Genomic DNA, 14,674 nt, shown 5'->3' with positions numbered 1-14,674 from the left:
GAAAGAGCATTCTCCGCCTACAAAATGGCGCCTATATATTTGGGGCTCTAACCTGCCTGATCAGTCACACACTTCAGGTCTGAATGATTGTATGCCCACTTGGGGTTAGGAGAAAAGTAGCTGAGAGCATGCCTGCCCCTCAGCACTCTCACCTGGGCAAGCAGCATGCTGCATGGCAGATTTGCCTTTTACTCAGACATAAAAGGTTTACGTGCTGCACTGTGCTTCCCAGAGTCGATGTGGTGAGCATGGCTCCCACCAGCAGTCCCAGAGCTGGCAGTAAAAATACCTCCACCATATTGGAAGGCCAAGAGAGATGGAGCTAATATATCAATAAGATAATAAAATAAATATTAAAAAGTAATAGAGTAAAAAAATAAACCATGTAAAGATGGAAAATACACAGAGAGCCTGGATTATGTGTATTATTGTGCTTTATTTGAAATTTTGACTGCAGAGAGACATTTGATTATGGGGGCTACTAAGTTAAACCAAGATAAAAGTATCTTGACTTCAAAATATGGGTCTAAGGATATGTTGCTTTGGAAAAGAGGGTCTGCTTTTGTTTCCATGGAAGATGAAAACTTGTGGATTCCTTCCAGGCTAATGTGGTTTGATGGAACAAGACCCTCCCGAAAGGTCTCCTTGAACCCTAAAAATACTTCACCCAACAAACAGCAGGAAGAAGTTTAGAGAAAACAACACCCAAATTCCCAAAATGGTTGTTTATAAATGTGTGTTTTTATTTAAAGGGGGATATAATATAGAGATGAATACTTTGCATTGGTATGGACTTTGGTCTATTGATACAAATTTAAGGTTGATTTGTTACATTGTGTATATGTATTTCTGCTCTTGTTTAAGGTACTGTGTTTGTGAAGCTCACTTAAAAATGTAATGCATAATTAAAAATTAGATTTATAGATAGTTGTTTATCATAGCCAAATTTGCAGTCATATTAGTTAGGTTTTCTAGATATTTAGAGATATATTTCAGTTAGATAGATGATCTTCAGCACTTCAAAGACCTACATTATAGAAGAACTTTGGATGACTGTCTAGGCAGCAAGATGTCTCTGTCATTTCTAGAACTTTGGAAGTTGCTTACAGTGCACTTCCTGTTTACTTAGGTAACATTATATCCTTCTGGAGTCTTTGATGGAGTTGAAGATAAATGGTTATAATTTTCCTTAGTTATTATAAAAGATAAATTAAGTATGAAACTTTAGACTCACAAAAATAAAACAGATGATGATATATTTTCTTTAATTTTGCTAAGTACAAATAGACTACATATTGTAACTGTAATTCTTGCTTGAACCTGTTTTAGTATATGTAATTTTACTATGTTAAAGTTAAAACCTTCCTATTTAATTAGACAGAAAAGAGGAGATGAAGTGGGATATCCTTCTGTATATGTGTTGCCTTTATTGGATAATAAAATAAAGCTGTTTCAACCAATGGCTTAGCAGAGTAAACTCAGGAAGGAAATCAGAACAGAGATGGAGAGAGAGAGAGTAGGTGAGTCAGAGAAACACCATGTAGCTGGTAGCTACCAAAGGGGACAGACACCAGATAGAACCTTACGGGTAGGCCACAGCCTCATGGCAATACATAAATTAATAGAAGTGGGTTGATTCAAGATGTAAGAGCTAGCAAGGAATACAATTAAGTTATTGGCCAAACAGTGATGTAATTAAAAAAAATAACTGTGGTCCTCAATAGAGTCATTAAACTTCCCTCTGAAACTTCACAAGCCAGACCTCCATTGTCTGCATTGCCCTCAGCATTCTTATCGTCTAAGGTCCTGAAGAACAGCTCACAAGCATTGAACACTTAGTGATTTTTCTTGCACAAAGTTCCAAAGTCCTTCCACAGTCTTCCCCAAAACAACATGAACAGGTCTGTCGCAGCAATACCCCAAAATCCTGGTACCAAAATTTGTCTTAGTTTTGATTACTATTGCTGTAATGAAATACCATGACCAAAGGAACTTGGGGAGAAAAGGGTTTATTCAGCGAATGCTTCCACATCACAGTTCATCACCAAAGGAGGTTGAGATAGGAACTCAAGCAGAGCAGGGACCTGGAGACAGGAGCTGATGTGGAGGCCATGGAGGAGTGCTGTTTCCCGGCTTGATCCTCATGGCTTCCTCAACCTGCTATCTTATTGAACCCGGGACCATCTTCCCAGGGATGGTACCACCCACAATAGGCTAGACCCTCCCCCATAAATCACCAGTTAATAAAATGCCCTACAGACTTGCCTGCAGTCAGATCTCATGGAGGTATTTTCTCAACTGAGGCTCCCTCCTCTCCGATGACTCTCCGATGCTTGTGTCAGGTTAACATAAAACCAGCAAGTACATAAAAGATGAAAGAAAATAGATCCCTGAGAACTGTGCTAGAACACCAAGTCCAAGAATGAGACAAGGTCTGGGGAAAGGAGTAGGGGTAGAAATTGCTTCGTTCTGTTCTGATCAAGAAGATAAACAAAGAAGGAAGCACCCAATGTAGACCACACCTCAATGGGTATTGGAGCTCGTGCCTGTAATCTTGGTCTTTGGGAGACACAGGTGCAGGAGGATTGCCGTGACTGTGAGGCCAGACTGTGCTGCAGAGTGCAATTATTAATACTTATCACAGTAATAGAAAGATAAGTAAGACAGGTGCCAAGGCACTTGCTGCTTTGAAGAAATGCCTGCCTCCGTCTTGGTGGCATGAGATACCAGGGTAGAAGAAATCTTACAGCTGGAAAAGGTTGCGTGAGTCAAAAGCTGAAGAATTCCCCCCAAAAGTTAGAGCACCCACTTCCATCCTGGCATTGCCAACTTCCTCTTTTGCTTTGTTCATTTCCTTGGTCCCCACTGTCATCAACACCGTCATCACTCTACCACACCCCCCAGTACAATCATTCCTAGAGTGACTTATTTTCTACTCATTGAGAACCCGGAGGATATATGGCCTAAGATACAGGGTTTGATACACAGATTGTGCAATTTGCCTGCTCCATATGGCAAGGGAGGAGGCTTGGAGTCTAAGTCACAGAGACAGGATGAGGTCTGACAGAAAAAGAGAGGACCAAAGTCATTGCCCCATGGTTCCAAAATTTCCCTAGAGAAGAAAAGGAATCTTCAACCACACTGTTGCACTGGACAAATCACACTCGTCTCCTCATCTCAGTTTCTTCATCTGTTAGTGACGTTTAAATGACAATTTGTCTTCATCCATACGGTCCCACCGGATCCTGCCAGTCCCTGAGGCTCCTCTCCGCTGTCAGGCTCAGGGTTTGGGGACTGTTATAACTAGAAGACGGTGAGGAAGATGGTTTAATTAGACTAAGCTCAAGGTTCCTGACAAGCCACCCAGGGAGAAAGGACTGGGAGCTGATGCTCAGACCCCTCATAAACCTTCTGTCCTGTCTCTGGCTTTGCCCAGCTCATATCAGCAGACCAAAAGTGTCTCTGATATTCTCAGTCAGGACAGCCCACAAAATCATCTGGCCCTCCGGCCCTGCACAAAGGCCCTGAGGAAGGTAGCAGCCCCTCCAGGCAGGTTTGGATGCCAGTGATTGATTAGAAACATGGATCCTGCGAAGGCAGAAGAGATAAACATACCAGATGGCCCAGCAAGACTTCTGAACTGTCTATGGGACCAGATACTAAATACTGTTTTTAATTTTTTTGAGAAAAGGTTTTCCTGTGTAGCCCTAGCTGTCCTGGAACTTGCTCTGTAGATCAGGCTGGCCTTGAATGTACAGGAATCTGTCTCCCTCTGCCTCCTGAGGCCTGGGTTTAAAAACATGTGTACCCTCATCAGAGCTGCACAACAGAGACAATCCTGTTAGCAGAGGTGTGGGTGTGCCGGTCCCAAAGTTGTGAGCATGGGAGAACTGCCCACTACACATCAGTTTTGGGGCAACATGGACAGGGGAAAGTTGCCCTCCTCCTCCTCCCCCCACCCACCAATGCCTGAGGCAGGTAAAAGAGTTGGCCCTGTGGTCATAAAAACGGGAGAGTTGTCCCTGACCCCCACCAGCTACAACACGGGGAGAGCAGGCCCTGCATCCTGCCTGGGCAACACAATGGAGCCCAGGTGTGGCTGAGTGACCCCTGAAGCTGTAACCATGGGAGACCTGCCCTCACTACTTGTCTGTCTTGCAGCAGCAGTGTGGGAGGGGGAGAGATGTCCCCTTTACTCCTCACCCCTTACCTCCTGCAACAGATAAGAGACTTGACCCTCCCCCTTACTAGCTACAGGAAAGTGAGCCCGGCCCCTTGCCTATGCAGCACAGCATAGCCACCCAGTGGTCTGAGGTAAGGGTGACCCAGCCCTGTTGTTGTGAGCAGGGGAGGGCTGTCCCCATTACTCATCTGACATGTGGCAGCATGGCTGGAGGAGAAATGCCCCCCTCCGCACCCTCCACCCATCAACGCCTAAGACAGGTGGAGGAAGGAGCTGGCCCTGGGGTCCTAAGAGCCGGAGGGCTGTCTTTGCCCCTCACCAGCTGCAGCACTCTGGAGAGTGGTCCCTGTACCTCCCCTGGGCAATAACAGACCCTGATGGTGTAAGGGTGAGAGAGTAGACCCTGAGCGCGTGAAAGCAGAACTGGCTCACACCTCCCTCTTGCTATAAGAGGTGATTTAGCTGGGGCAATGCTGGAGAGCTCACCCTGGTGGTGAGGACAGGGGAGAACTGACTGGCAGACCAACCCTGCAGCTGTCCAGGCCTAGAACCAGGCTTAACTTGGTCTGCCCCAACATCCACCACCACAACTATGATCTGCTGTAGCACATGAAGGGACCTGACCCGCAGACCCAAAGCTGCAGGATCTCCACAGCACAGGGCAACAACAGGACATCCAGGAAGAGCCCCAGTGAGAGCCCAGCATTGATGGTGTAGTAGAAACCAGAGGCCTCGAGCCAGACCAGTGGCTCTTTGCAATGAACACTTTCAAGTACAGATTTATGGACAAAGGGATTTATTGTGTGACTCACTGCGTCACAGTACAGCTTCCATGATGAGATCCTCCCCCCTTTTTTTTTTCTCTTAAATTTTGTTGTATTTGCAGGAGGTGCAGAGGGTGGATTCGAAGGGATGGGGAAATGAATGAGATCAAGCTATGTGATGAAAAAGACACATAGAATAAATAAAAAGAAAGTTTACAACAATAATATCATGTGCCACCACTCCCTGAAAAAGGCAATAGCAAGGTCCTTTTTGTTATTGTGGTTTTGGTTTTTTGGTTTTTTTTTTTTTTTGAGACTGGATTTCTCTGTGTAACAGCTTTGGCATCCTGGAGCAAAACTTGTAGACCAGGCTGGCCTCAAACTCAAAGAGATCCACCTGCCTCTGCCTTCCAAGTACTGAGATTAAAGGCGTGCACCACCGAGCCTCCACCAAGTCTAGCCCGACAATTGATTAATTAATTAAGTTTTGAAGGTCTCAGTGCTAACTGATTATTGTTCACCAAACTCAGATGAAACTGAGACCCTAAACTGTCTTCAGATTTCAAATCAAACTCAGTTGATCAAAGATGGGATTCTTCTGTTTGCTTTCCTGAAATTGAGATACTGGGAGCCAAATTAGCCAAAAGAAGGCCGCTAGGTGTGCAAACCTTGTTCCACAGTAGAGTCTGGTGTCTTCCTGCTTGCAATGCTCTCTGCATATCTTCCTTGAGTGCTGAAGAATAAGCTCAGTACCCAAAACATACAACGGACAAGCTCATTTGAATGAACACACTGTCAAATTCCTGCTTCCCCAAGCCAGCCCCCTCCTGCCTGCGTTTGTTTGTTTGTTTGGTTGGTTGGTTGGTTTTTGAGACAGGGTTTCTCTGTAGATTTGGATCCTGTCCTGGAACTAGCTCTTGTAGCCCAGGCTGGCCTCGAACTCACAGAGATCCGCCTGTCTCTGCCTCCCGAGTACTGGGATTAATGGCCTGCACCACCACCGCCCGGCCCTGCCTGCATTCATATGCCAGGCACTGTGCTAGACTTGGTTCTATTGGCATTCATAGACTCTCGGAGGGACCAGAGAATGGGTTAGGTTTCCACTGAGGACTCTATAATGACGACTGTACCATAGCTGTGCCCAAGGAACTGTGTGCATCATTCAGATGACCTAGTTGCTCATTCAATCCAGGCAGGAAGACTGGCCCTGGGCAGGCACTCTGCTGCTCTCTGAGTTAACAGTGCAGCAATGCTTGGTATTATCAAGAGATTTGAACTCCCCAGAATCTTAGAGAAACAAGAATTTGCCTGTAGGTTTTTTGTTTGTTTGTTTTTACTCTTTGGGAGCCCATCACCCAGCTCCCAAATAAGTACACGGAGACTTATTTTTACTTATGAATCCCCAGCCTTAGTTTGGCTTGCTTCTAGTCATATTATCCCGTCTCTCTTAACTACATTTTGCCTCTGAGGTTTTTACCTTTCTATAGCTTTCTTTTCTTCTTACTCTATGACCGGCTGTGTGACCGGGTGGCTGGCCCCTGGCATCCTCCTCTCCTTCTCTTCTTGCTTTTCTCCTCCTATTTATTTTCTCTGCCTGGCAGCCGTGCCTATCCTTTCTTCTGCCTCACTATTGGCTGTTCAGCTCTATTAGACCAATCGGGTGTTTTAGACAGGCAAAGTAACACAACTTCACAGAGTTAAACAAATGCAACATAGAAGGGTGTAATATATCTTTGCATCATTAAACAAATATTCCATGGCATAAACAAGTGTAACACATCTTTAACTAATATTCCACAACATTTGCCAAAACATTTTTTAAGCAACGACTATCTCTACACTTTCCAAGATGGGCTGTGATTGTGAATATCATATGCCTCATTCACCACCTTAGATGATACAGCTTAATTCAGGCTCATTTTGATGACCACAAAGCACTGATAGGGTTTCATCATGAGACTGGCTGGGGCACCTAGCTCCCTGATGTTACTGGAGTGCATAAACTTGCCTCCAGGGTTCCCCTACCCTATGGCCAGTCTACCCAGATGCCTGCATACTGTGTGTCCCTGCCCCATATAAGAAAGGGCAAATGCCTCTCCAGACATCCCTGTCAACACAACTGATGGAGGGCTTCTGCAGTAGAGCACAGGGTCTCTCAAGCCAGACCAGGAGGACCATTGGAGGAGCATCACACACGGTGATCAAACATCAGCTGGGAGGCGAGAGAGGTAATAGATTAGTGAGCGTGCAGCTGCCTTGTCCTTTGTTCCAGACATCCTAACCGAAAGCGTTCAGCTATCCCAGGAAAACCCAGTATTTTAATATTGACCCCCATCTGCACCATAGTTCGGAGAAAAATGATGCCCGTTTCCACAGTGACACACTTGCAAATGTGTCATGGTTTGCCACCCCTTGCACTTCCAGGGATTAGAAAGTATTTCTGCAGGGTAACAACAGCCCCGTCCCCCTAGGAGTTCCCATCAAGCTTCTCCCTTCCTGCACCTTCGGCTGGTTGTGAAATCAGCTAACCCAAGGGAAAATTTCTCAGCTCCTCACTTCTGCTTTTGAAGACTATAAAGCCGCGGGGAGAACTAGCGGACAGCAAACCGTGCGGTGGCTCGAGGCTGAACAGGTTGGTCAGGACTCCTCTCCAGCCAGGCTTCCTGTGCAAGTAAGGTTTCCCTCTCACAACTAAGTCCTCAGAGAGGGGTTCTTTCTCTCTCTTTTTTCCCCCATCCCCATCCTCTTTCCTTTTTCCCTCCCTCTCTCTATACTGTTTTTTTAAATAGCTATAAGGCTATGGCTTGTGAAATACTCTGGAAATGAATGCTGTTTATATAGCAACTGACATCTAAGTGGTATCTGTCTCCTCGAAAGTTGTTTCTGTTCAGGGTCTATGTCAGTTCTTGCTTTCTTCTAGAGCAGTGTTCTCAACCTTCCTAATGCTGTGACCCTTTAATACAGTTCCTCATGTTGTGCTGACCCCCAGCCATAAAATTATTTTATTTTATAACTGTCATTTTGTTACTGTTGTGAACCGTACTGTAAATATCTGAGCTTTCCGGTGGTCTTAGGTGACCCCTGTGAGAGGCTGTGAGAGCCACTGTTCTAGGCCCAGACTCCTCAGCTCATTCATTCATTCCTCAGAGGTCCTCAGAGACCAGATTTCCATGCCCACTCTGAACTAGAGCTGAGAGAGATACAAATGAAGGTAGCCCTCAGGGAACTAACACTGTGAACGGCCACTCACTTTCTCTCTTCACTCAGGTGTCTGAAGCAGCCATGGCAACTGTTCCTGAACTCAACAGTGAAATGGCAGCTTTCCAGAGGTCAGTGGGGAACTGGAGAGGGGTCATGTGTCCAGGGCTCTGATTTCAGGAATGAAGGGTTGTCTACACTCAGAGGCCAGATTGTCCCCCAGATTGGGGACAATACTTCGATGGCTGTCAGAATTCAAGTCAACCTGGAGTAAAGCCTGATTTGTCTTTAATGTGTCTACCAAGTCCAGCCTTGAGACTTAGGTGTTGTCTCTACAGGGACTCCTAATGATGCAACTTCCATGGACATGGACAGTACAGGAGACCCATTTGCAAACTCTGGCTTGGAAGCAAGCGGGTAGAGCTCAGATTTTAGCTAACTCTGCTAGTCTAGATTTTAGATGTCAGAATCCAATAGAGAGCACCAAGAGTACCCACTTACCTAGTCTGGAATCTGCTTCAAGACTATAGAACACTATAGAACTTGCCATAAGTCTTCAGGAAGCTTTGGGTGTACTCTATGTGTAGGCTTATTAAACAATGAAGATTTGTATGCATAGTATTGCTAAGGAGACATAACTTAACCAACATCTGTTTTCATTCCAGTGATGAGAATGACCTGTTCTTTGAGGTTGATGAGCCCCAAAAGATGAAGGTGAGAATCGGGTCTTAGCTCCCACCCTGAGGAAGGGCTCTGGAATGGGAACTCTCCAAACAGGGTGAGGGACACTGGACTGCCTATCTCCAAGGGCATTCGTGATGGTGTCAGTTGACCTCTTAGAATGGCACAGACACGGACAGCCCATACATTGCCCTAGCTCCCACACAGCTCCACCAAGCTGCAGTCACTCAGCAAGAACAGCCGATGGTGATCATGGTGGTCTATGCTAGGAAGACGGTCAAGTCTTCAACACACATTGAGTCCTCCTTTCAAAATGAATGAAGCCTGCTCTGAACGCTTGGTCAGACTCCAGAAGCCTTACGGAGAGGGGGACTTCTCTACTGTAGAATAGTTTCTTATTTCCTAGGGAAGAGAGTAAGACAATAAGAAACCAGCGATAGAAACAAAGAGATTAATTGGGATCTTTTAAAAAATAAATAGTGACCTTAGACAAGACCTTTAACTGCTGTGTGACCTCAGACAGGGCACTGTGCCCTTTCTCATCTCAGAAACATGGGGCCTGAGCCTGAAGCTCGCTGAGATTTTGGCATTCTGCAACAACCTTCAGTTCTGAGATGTTTCCAAGGCTGGCCAAGTCCATCCTAGCATGTGGGCACTTCCTGGACTCACTCTCGTGAAGAGTCATGTGGATGTCCCAGCTGTCCCGTCCCTTTTCCACGCTAACTCTCTAATGTGGCGCGGCATCTGCCCAGTCAGATCACTGCCTGGGTCAGCAGGCAGCTGCTTTTCTCCGACCTATTTTTTTTTTCAAGTTTATGACAGCCCTCCACAGCTGCAAAATCCAGTCCTCAGTTTTAAATGCGTACTTTTTAAAGGCTATTATAACTGATTAACCCAGCCCTAGGCAGAGCCCCTGATATTCTCAGCCAGGCTGTGGCCCCACTGCCTGCTCTAAAGCCTGGGCTCTCGGTGGGAGCCTTTGCTCTGGACAGGAACTTCTTTCCAGATCAGTTTTCCCTTCATATTATTGAAAGTATCCATCACTGCCCTTCAATCTTCAAAACTACTGTCATGCCTCAAGGCAACTTTGGTTAGGCCTTAATGTGGTGTTTCTCTGAAGAACAGGAGAGGGATAGCACATGTCACAGGCAGAAGCTCTGTCTATAGTGTCTGCCACATGCCTTTGAGGAGAGGGGTGTGTGGGAAACAGTCGAGAGCTTGTTGAGGGATCACAGGTGGATAGGAGACAGCACAAACATGTTGTCATGAGAAATAAAATGTGTGGTGTTAGAGCAATGAGGATTCCAAAAGATAAAAGGTTTAAGTAGGCCGGGCGGTGGTGGTGCACGCCTTTAATCCCAGCACTCGGGAGGCAGAGGCAGGCAGATCTCTGGGAGTTCGAGGCCAGCCTGGTCTACAAGAGCTAGTTCCAGGACAGGAACCAAAAGCTACGGAGAAACCCTGTCTTGAAAAATCAAAAAAGAAAAAAAAAAGGTTTAAGTGGGTGTAATTCTATGGTGAGGAGAGGTCTGTACAAGAAAGATAAAGTAGAAATGGGGTTTGGTATAGAAAATGCCAGGAAGCCTGTGTCTGGTTGTCACGTGCCCTGGGAAAACCACTTAAGTCTTCTGGGCTCCAGAGACAGAGGGGTTGTGGTTAAGAGGTTGGTATCTCCCAGGGCCCCCTGGAGTTCTCTGTGGTTCATGTAGGAGTTCCCTGGTCTGGTGACCTAACATGCTTTCCGCCTGGTTTCTCCACAGAGCTGCTTCCAAGCTGTTGACCTGAGCTATCCAGACGAGAGCATCCAGCTCCAAATCTCCCAGCAGCATTTCAACAAGAGCTTCAGGCAGGTGGCATCACTTATCGTGGCTGTGGAGAAGCTGTGGAACATTCCTGCCCCTTGCTCATGGACCTTCCAGGATGAGGACTTGAGAACCTTCTTTTCCTCCATCTTTGAAGAAGGTACTTGATGAGAACGGAGGACAGAGAGTAGACCTTTCCTCTGCTCCTTCTCTATCCACCTCTTAGCAGGCAACTTCCCTCCTCAGGTGGGAGACACTTAATGGTGGACATTTCAGTCATCAGAAGGAAGCAAGGAAGTCTCCAAAGTGAATTAGTTAGGTCTCTAGCTAATTAAATTAAAAGAAGGTTTTAACGATGCTCATATTTGCAACTCGACCATTCATTCTCTAAGTACTTTGGCTTCCACTAGAGTTTGAAGTCTTGCAATGTCCCTAATGAGCTAGTCTTATTACTAGCAACATTCTCTCTAAGGACCACTACTGCTAGTCCATAGTGAGTGGCCATAAACCATGAAGGGTGTTTCATGGTGCCAGATCCAGTGTTCTTGCCCACCCCACTTCGGATTCCTCTATGCCCCCACAAAAATTAGAATAGAACCTTGACTCTGAATGCTTAGATGCCACGCAATAAACCAAATTCTGCCGCTTCACTTCACTGGGCTTGCTCTTCTAAGTGTCTACCTAAACAACATCTGTTCTTCGACTTTCAGAGCCCCTCTTCTGTGAGTACTGGGATGGCGAGCTGCTCGTGGCTGATGTTCCCATTCGTCAGCTGCACTGCAGGCTCCGAGATGAACAACAGAAATGCCTTGTGCTGTCTGACCCCTGTGAACTGAAAGCTCTCCACCTCAATGGGCAGAATATAAACCAACAAGGTAACTAGGCACACCTTGATGCCCTTCCTGGCCTCCTGGATGCTTACTAGATCTCTGTGTTTTAAGATGGAACACGACAGCAAAGATAGATAGATAGATAGATAGATAGATGATAGATGTAGATAGATAGTTGATAGATAGATGATAGATAGATAAATAGATAGATGATAGATAGATAGATAGATAGATAGATAGATAGAGATGATAGATAGATAGATGATAGATAGAATGACCACTTATCAGTCTTGTCACATAGGGATATAGGAATAGCATATTGCAAATGCTCCATTAATGTGTAATCATTTGATGGCCATGCCATAACTGCCTGTGGGTTCTATTTCCCTCACTTTGAGGCTAAACTGTGGTTGATAATTGATATGTCCATTTCTGTTCCCAATCCTGTCCCTTGCCCTGACATCCTTCCCACACAAAACCACATGGTTCCTTGTAGGGAAAGTTACTGGCCATCAGGAACTTACATTTCTCTTTGATAACAACAAGGGTTTCAAGTGTGGTGAGGGCATCTTTAGATATAGGGATGAACCTGGCACCACGCCACTGTGGCAAGGGGGCACCAGCTGACAGCAGCGGCACAGGCTTCTCCTTGGCTTCTGATCTTAGAAGCCTTGGAAGAAGCTGTTGCTCTTGTCCAGGTGAAGATAATCATATGTCTCTATAATGGAGTCATGGCAGTGGCCAGGGGCCTCCCACTGAGATTGTTGTGACTAAGATCAAAATGGGTCTCTTTTTTTGAAGCCACTTCCCCGGCTAAGCCAGTTGTTCTCACTTGCTGTTCTATATTCCTCAAAGAGTGCTGGCCCTGAGTGCTTGTAGGAGTATAGCTTTACCTGTTTTCATGGTGACCAAATTAACTTCTCATATTAATGGGCACACAGCCTGCCAATGAAAGAGCTTCATTCCTTAGAGCTTAAAAGTTGCCTCATTTACCCCTCTTCGTTACCGCTACTAAGAGGTTCCGAGGAAAGCCTGGAGCAGCCTCCTGACCTTGCTACTATCTATGCCAAGCCCTGCTAGCCCTGTCTGTACCCAGGGAAGCTCCTTCTGGGTCCCCACAGAGGACTGTATGGACTTTGTCAAGTCTGGGGCTTGCGTCCTCCCAGCAGGGCTGTATCCTTGACCCAGTTTGCTCTCCTTCCTGCAGTGATCTTCTCCATGAGCTACGTCCAGGGGGAAACAAGCAACAACAAGATACCTGTGGCCTTGGGAGTCAAGGGGAAGAATCTGTACCTGTCCTGTGTGCTGAAAGGTGGCACGCCCACCCTGCAGCTGGAGGTGAGTGAAGCCAGAGAAGCCACACCCCCTCATTCTCTTAAGCCGCTCAGCCATCTTGTACTTCCCAGACATCCGCCTGCCCGGCTTTCCAGAAAACGTAGGAGGTCTTCTCGACAAGTTACATAAATATAGAATAAAAGGAGCATAACTTTTAAATGCATGCAAAGCTCACTCCCTCCGTGGGAGAAACGAAGCCATTTTGCTGTTCCCATCTCATCATGTCCTGCCACTGTTATGACCCCCAACACATCATGCAGGGTCAAGGCTGAGAAGGTCGCCTGTGGCTACAGTTGGTTTTGGTTTTGTTTTTTTCTCATTTGGTGGAGGAGTTTGGAGAACTACTCAGTTATTGGGAATCACCATCCATCTCTGGGCCATTCCTACCTCTTGCAGCATTCCTACCAAAAGCTCCATTCCCGAGCTGATACCATTCATACTTTAGGGGGGGGGAAATGTGACAAAGTCCCTGGAAACTAAGTAGTCTTGGAAGCTTTAATATAATTTCCACTTTTTAAAATATTTCCACCTATTATCCCCCCCCTCGGGCTTTGGGTTCAGAGAGAACAAAGGGTTCTTTTGATGCTTGGATAGAAAGATGGGGTCCAGCAGTCAAGAATGTGGCCCCTAATCCCACAACCTGTTCGTCAGTCTCCTCCCCGGCAGCCCTGAGAACATGGCTACCATGGTAACTTTATTGTTTCTGTCACGCACACACACACAAATTTCTTCTTTCTATTTTCCTGCAGAGTTTGGATCCCAAACAATACCCAAAGAAGAAGATGGAAAAGCGGTTTGTCTTCAACAAGATAGAAATCAAATCCAAGGTGGAGTTTGAGTCTGCGCAGTTCCCCAACTGGTACATCAGCACCTCCCAAGCAGAACATAAGCCTGTCTTCCTGGGAAACAACAGCGGCCAGGATATAATTGACTTCACCATGGAATCCATATCTTCCTAGGAGGCCCATGTGTGTTGGATGAAGCCTCAACCCTTAGTGCTGACACAAGAAATAGTCTGGACTATTTCTAATGCCTTCCCCAGGACAGAACTCACCTGTCACAATGAAGGGACAGCTCTGTGTCCAGGGGACTCTTTAGTCCTCTGCAGAGCCGGGTTTTTCTTACCTCTCCTGCATTTTCAGAGCCACCTTGACAGAAACCATGGCACATTCTGTATAGAGAAAGCCTGTCTTTTCTTCCTGGCCTCTGATGGGCAACTATTTGCCTGTTTATTTATGTATTTATTGATTAGTTGATATATTTAACTTAATTCAAGGGGAACATGAAGCAGGCCTACAAAAAAAATCTAGTTTTCCATGATATGGAATAAATTGAATTTGGATCCAGAGCATGGTCTGAGCTGAGTTCTTTCATTGAAGCTGAGAATAAAGAGGCTCATATTACATAGATGAGAAAATTTATGAATGAAGCATTAGCACATTGTTTTGATGAGTATGAAATAAAATTTACTAAAGCAAGAAACTTTAGGCCTGGTTATTGACTTCTCTTGGAGCTTACACAGAAAAAGAAAAAAAAGTGAGAATTCTCACTGGAGGTCAAGAAGCCTATTTCTCACAGCTGAGAACGACAAAGTACCCTAGAAACATCTTTGACCACAAATAGAAGCCTTCTTCCTTCCTTCCTTCCTTCCTTCCTTCCTTCCTTCCTTTCTCTCTTTCTCTCTTTCTAAAGGCTATTCAAGGGCTAGGGAGATGGCTCAACCAGTAAAGTGTTTACCATGCAAGCCTGAGGACCTGTATGAGATCTCCAACATCCATATAAAAAAACCTGATATGGTGACACATGCCTGTAATCCCAGCACCGGAGACGTTAGAACAGGAGGATTCCCAGGGCTTGCTAGCCAGTCAGTCTAGTGAGTAT

General features: G+C 45.7%; 1 protein-coding gene across 2 annotated transcripts; it reads left to right on the top strand.

Annotated features, from left to right (window-relative positions):
• The first annotated feature begins 7,554 nt into the window (after positions 1-7,554).
• Il1b (interleukin 1 beta) lies at positions 7,555-14,262 on the top strand. Of its 2 annotated transcripts, none has more exons than XM_075963826.1 (7): positions 7,555-7,618; positions 8,215-8,276; positions 8,811-8,859; positions 10,587-10,788; positions 11,339-11,503; positions 12,666-12,796; positions 13,543-14,262. In XM_075963826.1, exons 2-7 carry the CDS (start codon positions 8,230-8,232, stop codon positions 13,750-13,752), a joined length of 804 nt encoding a protein of 267 aa, XP_075819941.1. In that variant the 5' UTR covers positions 7,555-7,618; positions 8,215-8,229; the 3' UTR covers positions 13,753-14,262. The 2 variants fall into 2 exon arrangements, with proteins under 2 accessions (XP_075819941.1, XP_075819943.1); XM_075963828.1 differs by having other exon boundaries at positions 7,566-7,579.
• Positions 14,263-14,674: the final 412 nt, after the last annotated feature.

The sequence above is a fragment of the Microtus pennsylvanicus genome, chromosome 2, assembly GCF_037038515.1.
Source record: "Microtus pennsylvanicus isolate mMicPen1 chromosome 2, mMicPen1.hap1, whole genome shotgun sequence".
Classification (NCBI taxonomy): domain Eukaryota; kingdom Metazoa; phylum Chordata; class Mammalia; order Rodentia; family Cricetidae; genus Microtus; species Microtus pennsylvanicus.
The sequence above is the reverse complement of the archived record's forward strand: the minus strand, read 5'-3'. Positions and strand labels throughout refer to the sequence as shown.